The 14,160-nt window shown below is 48.5% G+C and overlaps 1 protein-coding gene across 2 annotated transcripts in view; it reads left to right on the forward strand.

Annotated features, from left to right (window-relative positions):
- The first annotated feature begins 4,731 nt into the window (after window positions 1–4,731).
- The window catches only part of FCHSD2 (FCH and double SH3 domains 2), a 117,797-nt gene continuing 108,368 nt past the window's right edge, over window positions 4,732–14,160 (forward strand). For both annotated transcript variants that reach the window (XM_058825410.1, XM_058825411.1), the window contains exons 1-2: window positions 4,732–4,920; window positions 7,083–7,180. In XM_058825410.1, the coding sequence (XP_058681393.1) occupies window positions 4,900–4,920; window positions 7,083–7,180 (119 nt within the window). In that variant the 5' untranslated portion in view covers window positions 4,732–4,899. The remainder of the gene's footprint in view (window positions 4,921–7,082; window positions 7,181–14,160) is intronic.

Genomic DNA, 14,160 nt, shown 5'->3' on the forward strand with positions numbered 1-14,160 from the left:
GCTATGAGGGTGGGGAGGCCCTGGCACAGGGTGTCCAGAGAAGTTGTGGATCCCTGGAAGTGTCCAAGGCTAGGTTGGACTTTAGGTCTTGGAGCAGCCTGGGCTAGTGGAAAGTGTCTCTGCCCATGGGTAGGGGTGGAATGAGATATTTTTTTCAGATTCCTTCCAACTAAACCATTCTGGGATCCTAGGACATTCCTAAACATCCATATTTGCTAAGATTAAGTATCATAGATTCCTGGACCTCCCTGGAGAAAGCTCCTGTGCTGTCAGTCCCCTCCCTCCATGGTCTCTACTGGTGAGCAAACCCTTCTGCTAGGAGCATCCCTGTGAGGCCAGGGGGAAAAATCCACAATATCAGGGGGCAAACCCTTGTGCCAGGAGCGCTCCTGCCAGCCCAGCAGGCACAATCCGTGTGCGGAGGAGCCGCTGTGCCAGGGCCCCGGCAGCCGGAGCTGCCTTGCGTGTTAATCACGGGCCCGGCGCGGGTTCCAGCTCGCTGGATTCTGCTTGTCCTGGCAGCCAAGAACCCTCCAACACATGGTGGTTTTGTGCTTGAAAAGGTCTAAAGCCCTGCAGGGATTAAATTCAGGTGTGAAGAACGAGCAGGCAGCAGCCGCCTGGGAGCCGCGATCCAACGCGCTGCCTTCGCCTGAGGATGGGCATCAAGGGAGCTCCGTTCCCTAAAGGCCCTCTCCAAATTTTGCTTTTATGGCTAAATTCTTCTTTATTTACTGATTTTTTTTTTCTTCTGGATGAGGGAATACACTTCTGTTTTCAGCTGTGGGTTGCCACCATCAGCTGGAATTTGGCTCTTGGGGTTTCCAGGCTTGATATCTCATCTTTGTTGGGGTTCCCTGCGAGGTGTGTATTGATCTGGGGCTGTATCCTGCACCCTCCTTCATACAAAATGAATTAAAGTGAAATAGAATGAAATAGAATGAAATAGAATGAAATAGAATGAAATAGAATGAAATGAAATAGAATGAAATAGAATGAAATGAAAATCAATGAAATTAAATAAAACAAAAATTAATTAAATGAAACAATATAAAATAAAGGTCAATAAAATATAAAATATTAACTGGTCCAGTGGAAGGTGTTTCTGCCCATGGCAGGGGATGGAACTGGATGATCCATAAGAGTCCCTTCCAACCCAAACCATTCTGGAATTCCACGAGACTCAACTGCCTTCAGGTCCTGCAGTAAGAAAGGAGAAATCAAGGGATAAAGGCTCAGGATAAGCTGAACTACAATTATGCTGTGAAAACAAGTATTTTGATAAAATATACAACACTCAGACACTTATTCTATTGACTTTTTGATAATCTTTATTTCACATCCTTTTTCTCCCCTATTATGAGCACTATTATTAAGATGTGGAAGAGCCATGGGCAGCTACAAGAGGCAGCTCCATCAGGATTTATCATCCCAGATGGAAAACCCTCCAGGATTCACGTCGAACCTGCAGCACTCCATGAGTCAGGCTTCAGGGAATCTGTGGTCAAACAGATAAAACATAATTATTCATGGAAGAATACAAGCAAATAGTGGGAAAACAACTGCATCATAAGGGAGGATGATACATCTGCCTGCAGGCCTGGTGCCTAAAATGCTTCTCAGTTCTGCATGCAGAAGTCTGGGCAGGATTTTTTTAAAAACCTGGGCTGGTGGAAGGTGTCCTTGCCCATGGCAGGGGGGTGGAACTGGATGAGTTTTAATGGTCCCTTTCCATGATTCCATGAAGGGCTGCACATGCAGATCCCATCCCCTTGCAGCCCTATATAGAGAGATGAAATATTTTTTCACAGCATCTGCTGCTGCACCAGGTCTCACTAATAATTTCAAATTTCCCAGGGAGAAAAGAATTAAGACTAATTAGAAGCACTAGATAAACTAGTAGCTGGAGGGGGAAAGCAGAGTTGAAGTTGCATCTCTGTTTTAAAGGTGGTTGAAGCATCTTTAAAGGCGAGGGGTCACTTTCTGGGAGCTGGAGCAAAGCAGCTCATCAATAATGAAGGAGCCGGCGATGGAGCAGCGGCAGCACCGCTGCAGCACTTGGGAAAATGCAATTATGGGAATTGCCTGATGCTCTGCAAACTGCCCCGGTAATTTGCTTAAGGGAAGCAGCCAAACGCATGTTAATATTTCAAAGATTTTGTTGTAGCAGAATAAGCAAAGGCCAGGAATTTATTTCAGTGCTGGGGATGGGAGTGAAAATGCCAAAAGTGCTTCTGATCAGGGGTGTTTAATTCACACCCAGCAAAACATGACAGGGCTGGGAGCATCACTTCTGCCTCCTGGGCCCTCTGCATCCGCAATGCTCAAGGGTTCAGCTTTGTTTTATTTCCCTTTGGTTAAAACCAACCCCCTGCAAAGGCTCGTGTCCAGGTGCTCTGCTCTCCATGTGCTGCCCTTGGGGTGCACCAGGATCTGGGATTCTCCATCAAGGGATTCTCCAGCTGCTGTCAGGGGTGATGCTCCCTCATGAGCTTCAGCTCAAGTCCAGCTCTTTCTGCCCAGGTTTGTTAGGACGTATAGTAGGAGTCCCAGTAAAATATCTGTATTGTATTTGCATATCTGTATTGTATTTGAATATCTGTGTCTCGGCCTTGCCCTGATGAGCCCCGGTTGCTCTAGATGGGCTGCAGCTGTGATGTCCTTCATTGGGCTGCAGCTGTGGCCAGTGAAGGTAACTGGGATAAAAGGGGCTGGGCTTGGCCAGGCGGGGAGAGCCTGGAGGGAGCCCTGGCTGAGAGGCAGCAACAGGCAGAGGAAGGAGGAGTCTGTGCTGGGAAGAACTGCCTGCAAGAAATATCGCTGAGAAGGTACGGGACTCTAGAAATATGATTGTGACAGTGTGGGACTCTAGAAATATGGAATACAACAGGATAACAACAAGAACAGTCTGGGAAGGGAAGGGGATGGCTGCTTTGTGCTGTGGAGCACCCTTGGAGTGCCACCAGCTGTGTCCTGCATCCCAGTCCTGGTGTGTGGGTTCTGCAGTGGATGGGGCAGGGAGGGCACTGCACTCCTCTGGGCACCCCAACAGCATCCCAACCACAGTCCCTGTGCACCCCCCTTTACTGCCCCGTGCACACCCTGCACCCCTTCTGTGTGAACCCCTTCACCCCTGTGCACCCCTTCTGCAAACCCCAAACCTTGTGTGTACCCCCTTGTGCAAACCCCAAATCCTTCACGTACCCCCTTGCCAAACCCCAAATCCTTCACATACCCCCTTATGCTAAACCCCAAATCCTTCACGTATCCCCCTTATGCTAAACCCCAAATCCTTCACATACCCCCTTATGCTAAACCCCAAATCCTTCACATACCCCCTTATGCTAAACCCCAAATCCTTCACGTACCCCCTTGTGCAAACCCCAAATCCTTCACGTACCCCCTTATGCTAAACCCCAAATCCTTCATGTACCCCCTTATGCTAAACCCCAAATCCTTCACGTACCCCCTTGTGCAAACCCCAAATCCTTCACGTACCCCCTTATGCTAAACCCCAAATCCTTCATGTACCCCCTTGTGCAAACCCCAAATCCTTCACGTACCCCCTTGTGCAAACCCCAAATCCTTCACATACCCCCTTATGCTAAACCCCAAATCCTTCACGTACCCCCTTGTGCACCCCAGACACCTCCCATTGTGTGCACCCATACGCACCCCCATTGTGCACACCCCACACCTCCTTTTACATCCCTGTTGTGCAAACCCCATTGTGCACACCCATATGCACCCCCATTGTGTACACCCCACAACCCCCCTTACACACCCCATTGTGCACACCCCATAACCTCCATACACATCCCATTGTGCAGACCCTTGCACACCCCACAACCCCCCTTAGAACACCCCATTGTGCACACCTTTGCACACCCGTACACACCCGATACAAATCCCGTTGTGCAGACCCCATGCACACCCATACACATCCCATTGTGCGCACCCATACACATCCCATTGTGCGCACCCATACACATCCCATTGTGCGCACCCATACACATCCCATTGTGCACACCCATACACATCCCATTGTGCGCACCCTCGCACACCCCAAACCCCCGTTGTGTCCCCCCCCCCCCCGTTGTGTCCCCCCCCCCCCCGTTGTCCCCCCCCCCCGTTGTGTCCCCCCCCCCCGTTGTGTCCCCCCCCCCCGTTGTGTCCCCCCCCCCCGTTGTGTCCCCCCCTCCCCGTTGTGTCCCCCCCCCCGTTGTGTCCCCCCCCCCCCGTTGTGTCCCCCCCCCCCCGTTGTGTCCCCCCCCTCCCCGTTGTGTCCCCCCCCTCCCCGTTGTGTCCCCCCCCTCCCCGTTGTGTCCCCCCCCCGTTGTGTCCCCCCCTCCGCTCCCGCTGGCGCCCCCCCGCGGCCGCCGCGCGCCCCCTCACCCCCGGCGCGCGCCGGGGGCGTTCCCGCCCCGCCCCTGCCCATGGCGGCCGCCGGGGGCGGCGCAGGCCCCGGGGAGGCCGCTGGGGGGCGACCGCGGCCGCCGCGCTCCTCTCTCTGCGTCGGGATTTTTATTTTTCTCTGGTTTTTTTTTTCTTTTTCCTTCCTCCTTTTATTTTTTCTTTTTTCTCCCCCTCCCCACCACGTCTTTTCCCGAAGTCTCTCCCTCCGCCGCCTCGTTTCCCTCCACGCTGCCCGGCGCCGGGGCGCCGCTCGTGAGGAAGAGGCGGCCTCCCCCCGCCGCCCCTCCCCGCCTCCATCCCTCCCTCCCTCCCTTCCTTCCCCGCTCCTCCCGCCGACCGGGACTCGCCCCGAACCGGGAGGGAGACGGTCGCTGCCCGCTCCTCCTCCTGCCGCCGCTCCTCCTCCTGCAGCGGGGGCCGCATCCTGCTGCCGGGGGGGAGGGAATTGATGTGGATACCCAGCGCAGCACCACCGCCACCACCATGCAGCCGCCGCCGAGGAAGGTGCGACCCCCGCCCGGCGCAGGGGGGCCGTGCCGGAGGGGCCGGGGGGCGGCTCGGGGGGGTTCTGGGGGGCTGGGTGTGGGCTCCGGGGGGATGCGGGGCTCCGAGGCCCGGGGAGGGGGCGCGGGGTGGGCTGTGCGCTGTGGGAGGCTGCGGGAGGTTCGGAGAGGGAGCGCGAGTGTTGGGAAGGGAATGGTGGGTTCACGGCGAGCTGGGGGCCGGGAGGGCTTTGGCCAGGGTGGCCCTGCAAGGTGGGTCCTGGGGAGATGCCGGGGGGTGCTGGGGACTGGGTGCGGTGGGATGGGAGGCAGGACAGGGCAGCGATGGGGACGCGGTGGCGCGGATGGAGGTGCAGGGGGGCAGCGCTCCGTCAGGGACCCCCTCTCCGGCGGGGGCTCTCCAAAGGCACCCGGAGGGCTGGGAGGGGGGCACTGGCTGCGGACGGCTCGGCTGCACGGCGGCGCGGAGGTCGTGCTGCTTGTGGGGGGCTGCCACGGGAACTTGGGGGGTTCGTGCGGCGCGTCGGTGCCAGCAGCGAGGGGTTGGTTGTCTTGGGGAAGAAGGTCACGTCTGGAGTTGATCCAGGGACGCAGCCTGTCCCGGCGTGTGCCAGGAGCACACACATGAGCAGGGGCAGCGGGAATCGAGCGGCGTTTTCCCACCGGTTCCCACGTGCGATGGGAACGAGCTGCCGATGCGCCCGGGAGGCTCTTCGGGTGACCCTGCGCTCCGTGGGCATGTGGGGCGCTGCCCGCCGGGGGGACTGGCGTGGCATTGGAGGCAAGCGGGGATGGAAATTTGGGATAAACGCGGTGCCCCGTGTGGCCTGTCTGGCTAGGCAGGTTGGTATCTGGAGAGCTGAGCTGCCTGCAGCTGCTCCGCCGTGGTTTTTGGGCTCCTCCTGGGGGTTGTGGAGAGGGTGGAGAGGCTGTGCGGGCAGCAGTTCTGTGGGGCTGAGACCTGTGCCTGCTCCATGTCCCGCTCTGGCTGTGATGGAGATTTTGGATGTGGGATTTCTCCGTGGGGAGAGGGGATTGCCCAGCTCTGCACCTGGCAAAGCCGTGCCACAGTGCCCGGGAGAGGAGCAGGATTCCAGGATTCCCTTGCCATGCCCAGAGCTCCCCAGCAGCCCTGGCAGGCAGCTGCAGTGAAGGGCTCTCATTCCTGCCTCCCGGCCTCTTATTTCAGGGGCTGACTCTGCTTTTGTCAAACAAAACCAATTTAATTTCAATTATTTCGCTTTTAATTTATTCATTTTCTTTGCCTGTACTATTTCATTTGAGCTTATTTCCATTACCTGGCTTGTGTCGTATGGGTTTATTTATTTTTAATTTGTTTTTTTAAAACATACAGATAAAGCCAAAAATGCTGAAAGTTATTAAAAATAGTAAATTTTTCAGCTTGAATTCAGGGGCGTACATTTGATTTATTTTTCTGGTGTCGTGTGAAAAACTTGTCTTTATGTGATGTTGTGATTAAAGGATGCTTGTTGCTGGGGCATGGTTTTCAGAGTTAAAATAGGGAAGCTGATAAGATCTAGGTTTTTTGTTTTTTTTTGCCTGGCTAGTGAAGAAGAGGGAGATGGGTACCCTCTTCCTCTGTGAATGTCTCTTCCCTCTGCAGTAACAGTTTGGCGTTTCTGTCCTCATGCATGCGTAATGTGCTCAGAGATATTGGTGATCATTTTTTAGGCCGATATGCGGATTCCCTGTGATCACTAGAGGGCTTAAATACCAAGAACTCATTTTGAATAAAAACCCAGAACAAAACAATTCCAAGGTTCCCTTCCAAAACCAAATCCTTCCCAGTACCTGGGCCATTGGTGCTCCTTGCCAGTTACCAAGCAGGTTCCCAAAGTATTGGACTTTTGGCTGTGCAGGATCACAAGGCTCAAAGGAAAACTATAACGGTACTAAAAATGTAAAGCCGCCCTTCTGAAGCCTCTCCCAGTTTGTTTGTTTGTTTTCTTGTTGAAATGTGACTTAAAGTACAGAAAATATAAGTGGTCCTTGGGTTGGTTTGTTTGTTTCCCTCATGAAATGTGACTTAAACGACAGGAAATATAAGTGGTCCTTGGGCTTGTTTGTTTGTTTTCTCGCTGAAATGTGACTTGAACTGCAGAAAATATAAGTGGTCCTTGGGTTTGTTTGGGTTTTTTGTAGGTGAAAGTTACGCAAGAGCTGAAAAACATTCAGGTGGAGCAGATGACAAAACTTCAGGCCAAGCATCAGGCAGAATGTGACCTACTGGAAGATATCAGGTAAGGCTACAGAAAATGTTACCAAAATTCCTTTAAGGTCCAGTTTTTGGAAGAGCATTTGAGTTACAAAATTCAGGAACTGACGATGGAATTTCCTCTTTGGATTTCCTGCTTTTAGGCTGTTAAAGTTTTGACACAGCTGGAAATTATAACTGGAGCTAACACAATGCAAACCCTTTTTTTCTTCTCTTCAATGGGGGAAATGTTAAAAGAAACTCACAAACAACATCCAAAAAAGCATTGGTCTTTTCAGCAATATTTATTTACATAATATGCTGAGACTTTGATTTGCCAGTTGTAAAAGGCTGCTAAAATTACTAAAATATTTTAAAGCCACTGATGATTTATGTGTCTCTGGAGATAGCTTTGAAAAGCACTTTCAAGCAGATTGCATTTTTTTACCAGAAAGTTACAAGAAGATATCTGCATTTATAATTTAAAACTCTGCATGGGTTCAAAACAATAGAGAAAATCCACACAGCATCCGTTGTGGGGGTTTCGTTATTCCTTTTACTTAATGTGATTTGCTTCTCCTGAAATTAAGGGTTTGCTTTTAACAAAATATGGTGGGAGTGGGTACCTGGCATTATATGGAGGATTAATCATTCCATTTCCTGTAAAATATTCAGCAGAAGTCCATGGCTGCCCTGCTCTTTTTGGCAGTGGATGGTCCACATGTTAATTATTTAAATGAGATTTCCTGCTTGATGTTTGTGTATTAAATGCAAGTGTTTGGCTTTGACAGATGAAGTTCTGTTTATTGGTGTCCTCCATAAATCAGAGTGTCAAGGCTGGAGCCTTTTCTCCCCCTTGTGTTTTTGGGTGTTGAAACACTTGTTTTTTGCCTATGGGAAAGATCACAGCGTTCATTTCCTCAGATTAAGATTATTCTGGAGAGTGTGTAACACGCAAATGCTGAGTAATAAGTAACAGACTGATCCAAGGAATTTCTCCCCCTTAGATGGAAACTTATTTTTAGAGCATCTAGGCCGGGTACTGCTGCCGTAGCCCAGGTTTTGTTAGCATTTGCTGTTTTTCAGGAGCTTATGATCACTTCAGCCTGTATTCTGCTGAAAGATGTCATAAGCCTGTGGATACAAACCCAGGAAAACGTGAAAATGCCAGCTTAAAATATCTTCCTTTAATGTAATTCAATTTCTGCAGTTAATTAAATTTCTGGATTTTAATGTTGGGGATTAGGAAGCTGGGTTAATATGTTTAATTCACTGCCGTGGTCACTGAGTGTGCTCAGCACTCTGGTTGCAGAAGTGCTGTGTGGATTTACAGATGAAACATTCTTTCAGAGTGGGGTGATGAGATGGGCCATGGCAGCTCAGTGCTGTCAGTGATTTGTTCCAGTATCAGACATGAGAATCAGAACCAGGGAATTTGGGGTTAAAAGCATTTGCTGCACCAGCCCTGATCCTGGTGTGTGATGCAGAGGCCTGTGGATTGGGAAGGGGGCAGCTTTGGGGGCTCCGTGGCGTTGGTCAGGGTGTGATGCTCCTGGGGGAATTCGGGTGTCAGCCCCGCCCCAGTATCCCATCCTTTCTGGCTGCATTCAGGATGTGCAGCCACCGCGGTTCCGGAGCGTTCCAGAAAGCTGGAACCACACACAGGATCTTGCTGTCTCTGGAAGGAGGGTTTGTTTTCACAGAAAGCCCCTGCTGCTATCCCAAAGTATGGAATTTGAGCACAGTGCCATTTGTTTATCGAGGCTCACAAGAGTTTGGGTCCTTGGGTGGCGTTTCTGAAGCTTTTGGGCACTGCAGGAGCACAGATTTGTGCTTGGAATTCCAGAAACTGGAGTGCTGCAATGGCAACAGGAAACACTGAATCAGGGCTCGCAATCCAGTGATTAAAAATGCATGTTTGAAAAAGTTACTTTATTGTGAATAATTGCTTGGTTTGTTGGCACATAAACGCAAGCGTTCAAATCACATTTTTTGTATCGCTTGGGTTGGGTTTTATGTGCAGCTAAAGAGAAGTGATAGGAGGAAAAGATCAGAAAGTTCTCCAGCAGAATGCATCTATTGTCTGGTGTATTAGCAGATGATTTTTGGCAGCCTACCAGCCCATAAAGCATGCTTGCAGTACCAACAGCTTTGATATCTTTATGCAAAACTGGGGAATCTTGGTCAGGGTTGAGGTTTATGTGTGTAACTACCCTTTTTTTTTTTTTTTTTTTTGATGGCTTTTGACACTATGTAAAATTCTAGTATTTATTTCAGTAAATACCAAGTGTCCATTTCATTCTTAACAAACTGTGTTGTTCCTCTGTGGAAGCTCAGTAGCACTAAAGCTGGAGTATCTTTCCATGACTTGACAAGACTCTAATAAAGAATGTGTTGAAATGTGTTAGCAAATAGATTTAAGAATACATTTCTGTGTTTATACTCTCTGTTTGGCTCTTCTGTTACGTTTCTTCATGCTCAGTGATTGGGGAGTTTGGGGAACAAGTGATACAGGATGCTTTCAGGGTCTTTGGCTTACTTTCAGGCATGACGTGTTTATCTTCTGTAGCTCACTAAAGCTATCTCCTGCCTTCATGTGGGAGATATGTGTTGGCATTACCATAAAAAAGGTTGTCTTTCTGCCACTGGGATGGAGGAAAAGGGTTTATTCCTTGACAGGTAAATGTAGGTTTTGTTGCTGTGGTCTAGAAACCCTTCAACATTCATGGCAAGGAGTCCTTCACTCCATCCATACTGGCTGCTTTTAGGCGCTAAGTTAATTATTTTTTGGTGGCCTATGAATGGCTGAATTTATTAGAGGTGTTAGCAATATTAATGTATTTTATTTTAGTTTTAAGATTGCCTTATTTGACTGATGGTAGTAATTAAGTCACAGCCAGGGGCTGCAAATACTCTTGGTTTGCTGGGACACAGGGATGCTTTCCTTTTGTGTGTGTACCAGTGCCTGCAGAATTGTGAAGAACTCTGTATGATTCACATTTTAATTCAACTTGGCATTTCTGTGAGGTATTTATGTGCTACAGACTTTATAAACTCATGAAGTGATAATTGCTTTACATTAAGCATTGGGCCTTGCTCTTTCAAAGGCTTGGGGTCTGCTTTTCCAAAGCACTTGTGGTGCCTTTTCAGGTTTTGCTTTAGAAAGGTATCCTAAGATGTCCTTTCTAAAACTTCTTCACATTTGTGTTTAGCTAGAGAGAATGAAGTTGGGTTTGCATGCCTGTTTTAATTTTAGTCTGGACTCAAGGTGTAAGGCCAGGTCTGCTGGCCCAGCTGATTCTGCTGCAGCACAGGGTGGGTGAATTCTGTGGATCAGGGAGCTCCCCACCTGAAATCAAACCTTCCCTGGCTTTTCTCCCAGGTTTTTGGATCAATCCAGTGGTCCAGCGTGGCAGGGGAGGGAGCAGGGATGGTGAGCACCTGAGGGAGCAGAGGGAAGGCGAAGCTGCTCAGCAGCAGCCCAGGTTCACACGGGTTTAAAGTCACTGTGTAAGCCCGGCCTGATGCCCCTGTGGAAGGCACAGCTGCTGCTTTGTGAGTTACAGCTCTGGAAAATTCACCTCATTTCAGTCTCAACTCGTTTTGGCTGTCTGCATGTGCTGATCTACGTTGCCTCATCCTTTTAAGTCATTTGAAATGAGATGTAAAGATTGCCTGATTTCTGGCTGAGAAGGAGTAACAATGCAGTCCTTTCATTTGTTGGCTTCTGATTTTAGTTTTTTTTCAGGCGTTTTTTTCCCTCATTCATTATTTAAAAGGAATTGCCAAAAAGAGAGGCTCACCATCCCCTTGTGCAACTGACAGAGATGTGAATCTATGTACAAATACTTGCTTCTGCTTCCTTCCCTCTTCTGTCCTTGTGGTTCCTGCCTCCTGACACGTTCTTTCTGATAAAGAAGCATTTCTCTGTGTTATTCACCTTTCTTCTGCTGCCTTGCATTTGTGGGGTGTCCTTGTGGGTCCCTTCCAGCTCAGAATATTCTGTGATTTTCTACCTTCCACCCTCTCCTCCAAAGCTCTGCCTCCTGGCAATTCCTTCCCCCTTCCGATTTGTCAATTTATTTTCTTGTTTTTTTCCTCCCAGGTGCTTCATCTCCTCCCTTTCTTTATCCAGTTCTGACCTTGTGAATTTTAATTAGTTCTCTATTCCTGAGACTCTTTCCTGTTTAACGTGCAGCAGGGCCACTGAAGATGTGTTAAGCCAAGTGAGGAGATGTTGTGGCCCTTCCTTCCCAGCGTGAGCCCTTCCCTGTCTTGGATGCTGTCGCTGGGCTGTCCCTCCTGCAGGCGGGGAGGGAAGCAGCAATTCCAGGGCAGCATTTGTGTTTCTGTGCCCAGGATGAGGACAGAGAACTCCTTTAACTCCTCAGCCTGTCATAACAAGCCGGAGCGAGCAGCGCAGGTCTTTAAAAAAAGAAAGTAAAAGTATGAATGAATTTACATCTGTAGCCAGCCAGTTCCTGCTCGTTTTAACATGTCGTTTTCTGTGCTCAATTATGCTCCGTGGAAGCTTTTGCTGTTGGATACACTTTGTACTCCCCGGTGGAATTTGTGCTCCTGGAATCTGGCTGGCTGTGCTGGCAGGTTCCTGATAAGGTTTATGGCAGCTGGGGCTGAGTCTGGAGCAGAGACCAGCAGCAGTTCCATTTTAAATACTGCAAATCTACGAGATCCCTTAAAGGATTCTGTGTTAGGGAAGAGCCTTGTGGAGCCGTGGAAGGAGGAGCAGATGGAGAAAAAAGCTGTCAAATAATATGTATTTACATGTGTGTGCAGCCATGTGTATTAGAATCCGTAAGAGATTCTGAATAATTTGGAGAAATCTCTGCTTTTCCTGCCCCCAGGCATGGTGGTGGTGAGGAGTTTACCCTTCTTCCTGTTCTTTGCAGTCTCCAGCTGCAGGGAATGCAGTTTATTTGGGTATTCCTGAACCTGGGCTGCAGAGCATGTTTGCCTCTGGCTAGTGGTGTCTGATAAAGCCCCTTTTTAAAAAATTCATCTATGCACGAGCAGGTCCATCTCTTTTTCCCTTTATCCTGCTGAGAAATGTGTCCTTCCTTTTTCCCTCAAGGTCATTCCCTGCATTCAGCAGATGCAATCCTTGCCTCTGGTGTTTGGGGCTTTATTTCAGTAGGAGCAGAGTGATTTGCCGTGCTTACAGTTCTGAAACCTGCAACCTGCCAAAGAGGAAAGCAGCAGAAAAATCAGAAAAATTCCCCGAAACAATGTGCAGAACGTTATTTTTCCTGGGTTTGACTCGCACTTGAGGCTTTCCTTCTGTGACTGGAATATTTATTTCTTTAAAACTTCCAATCTTCTTACGAGCTGATGACATTTCTTTCTTCCTGGGTTGATCTTTCTCACCACTAGTGATTATTGTGACTTTGTTTTGTACTTTCTTTTTTTTTCCCAGGCTCTGCTAATTAGTTGAGGACACAAAATTCTTTGCTGTAACACTAAATAAGCAGAAATTTCAGAATTTTTGAGAGAAGTCGGTGCAGTTACTTCTGAACAATATTCCATATAAAGACACCACAGAATCTGTGGTCTGGGCACATTACCTATAATTAGGCAGGGCTTTAATGAGATGCTCACATTCTTGACGGAATTAAAATCTGGTGATGTTTTGACTGGAACTGTTTGAGGGAAGCTTGGAATGTACTTTAAAAAAAGCTGTTGCCTACTGGGTGTGGAAATCCAAGTTCTGAGCAAAAAAAAGAAGAGTTTTATATAAACATGGCCACAGTGTAATGATTCAGGCCTGTCTTGGCACAGTAGAATTGAGAAATGGACCACATTCCTCCTTCTTTTTTTTCATCCCTGACAGACAAAAATTAATGGACCCCCTGTTTTAGTGTTTCTGAGTATCTTTGAACTGATGAAAGTTAAATAATCAAAAGACTTTTTTTGTTTGCTTTTTTTATAGCAGAATAGTGCAAAAAGGCCCAAAAAACCATTTCTCATATCAGAACAAAAATTATTTTTTCCCCATTTTTTTTTCTCTGAGGTTTGCATTTGAATGAGGTTTTTGTTTTGGTGGTTTTTTTTTTTTTCTTAAAGCAATTCCAGCACATGCTCTGGAAGTTTGATTTTTAAGGACTTTCAGGAGACCCTGGGCTTGTTCTGTTAAGCTGTGGCTTTCGTGTGAGTTTGTCTTCCAAGACATAACAAGAGGATTTGGGTTCTGAGTACTCCTTGCCAAAAATTGCATTTTCACTTTTGACTCATGCCCCGTTTTTTATGAAGGAACTCTTTAGTTTGCAGAAAGTCCTGTGGGTTTGATTTCTTTTTTTTTTCCTGATCTGTATCCGAGCATGGCTTTTCCTGGACCCAGCTCTTGTTTTTCACCACGATGAGCTCTGGGATGCCAGCAGCTGCCATGGAGTTCTGCAAAGTTGCTTTTGGTACAGATTTTCATGGGGACAATTGCAGTGTGTGTTAAAATACATGGCACAGGGTGGTTCTAAAGGAACAGCAATTTATCCTTTTGATCCACTTGTTCAAACTCAAGGTGTTCTTGGGTTTACTTTCTTCTCCATCACATCACTTCTGTGGTGAAGGCTTTCCCTCAAGGCTTTTCATCCCAGCTCCTATTGGAAATCCCTGTGTAAGGGGAATTGCAGGGGACATCCCACAAAGGTCAGGATGGGCTGTCATGGGGAGAGGAAGAGCGTTCTTCCCATTCCAGGCACAATCAGGGTGGCCTGGCCTGATTCCCTGTGGTGGTGGTGAGTTGTCACAGGGTCATGGAATGTCCTCATGGATGTGGAATGGACCCATCAGGATCATCCAGTCCAACTCCTGGCCCTGCACAAACACCCCAAAACCTCCCCATGTGCCTGAGAGCATTGTCCAGAGGCTTCCTGAAGCCAGGCTTGGTGCTGTCACCATTCCCTGTCCAGTGCCTGCCCACCCTGTGGGGGAAGAGCCTTCTCCCAGCACCCAGCCTCAACCTTCAACCTTTGGTTCTGTTTAGTTTGGTGCCAAAACGTGTATTTTGCAGAT

Source organism: Ammospiza caudacuta, chromosome 2 (assembly GCF_027887145.1).
Source record: "Ammospiza caudacuta isolate bAmmCau1 chromosome 2, bAmmCau1.pri, whole genome shotgun sequence".
NCBI classification, from domain to species: domain Eukaryota; kingdom Metazoa; phylum Chordata; class Aves; order Passeriformes; family Passerellidae; genus Ammospiza; species Ammospiza caudacuta.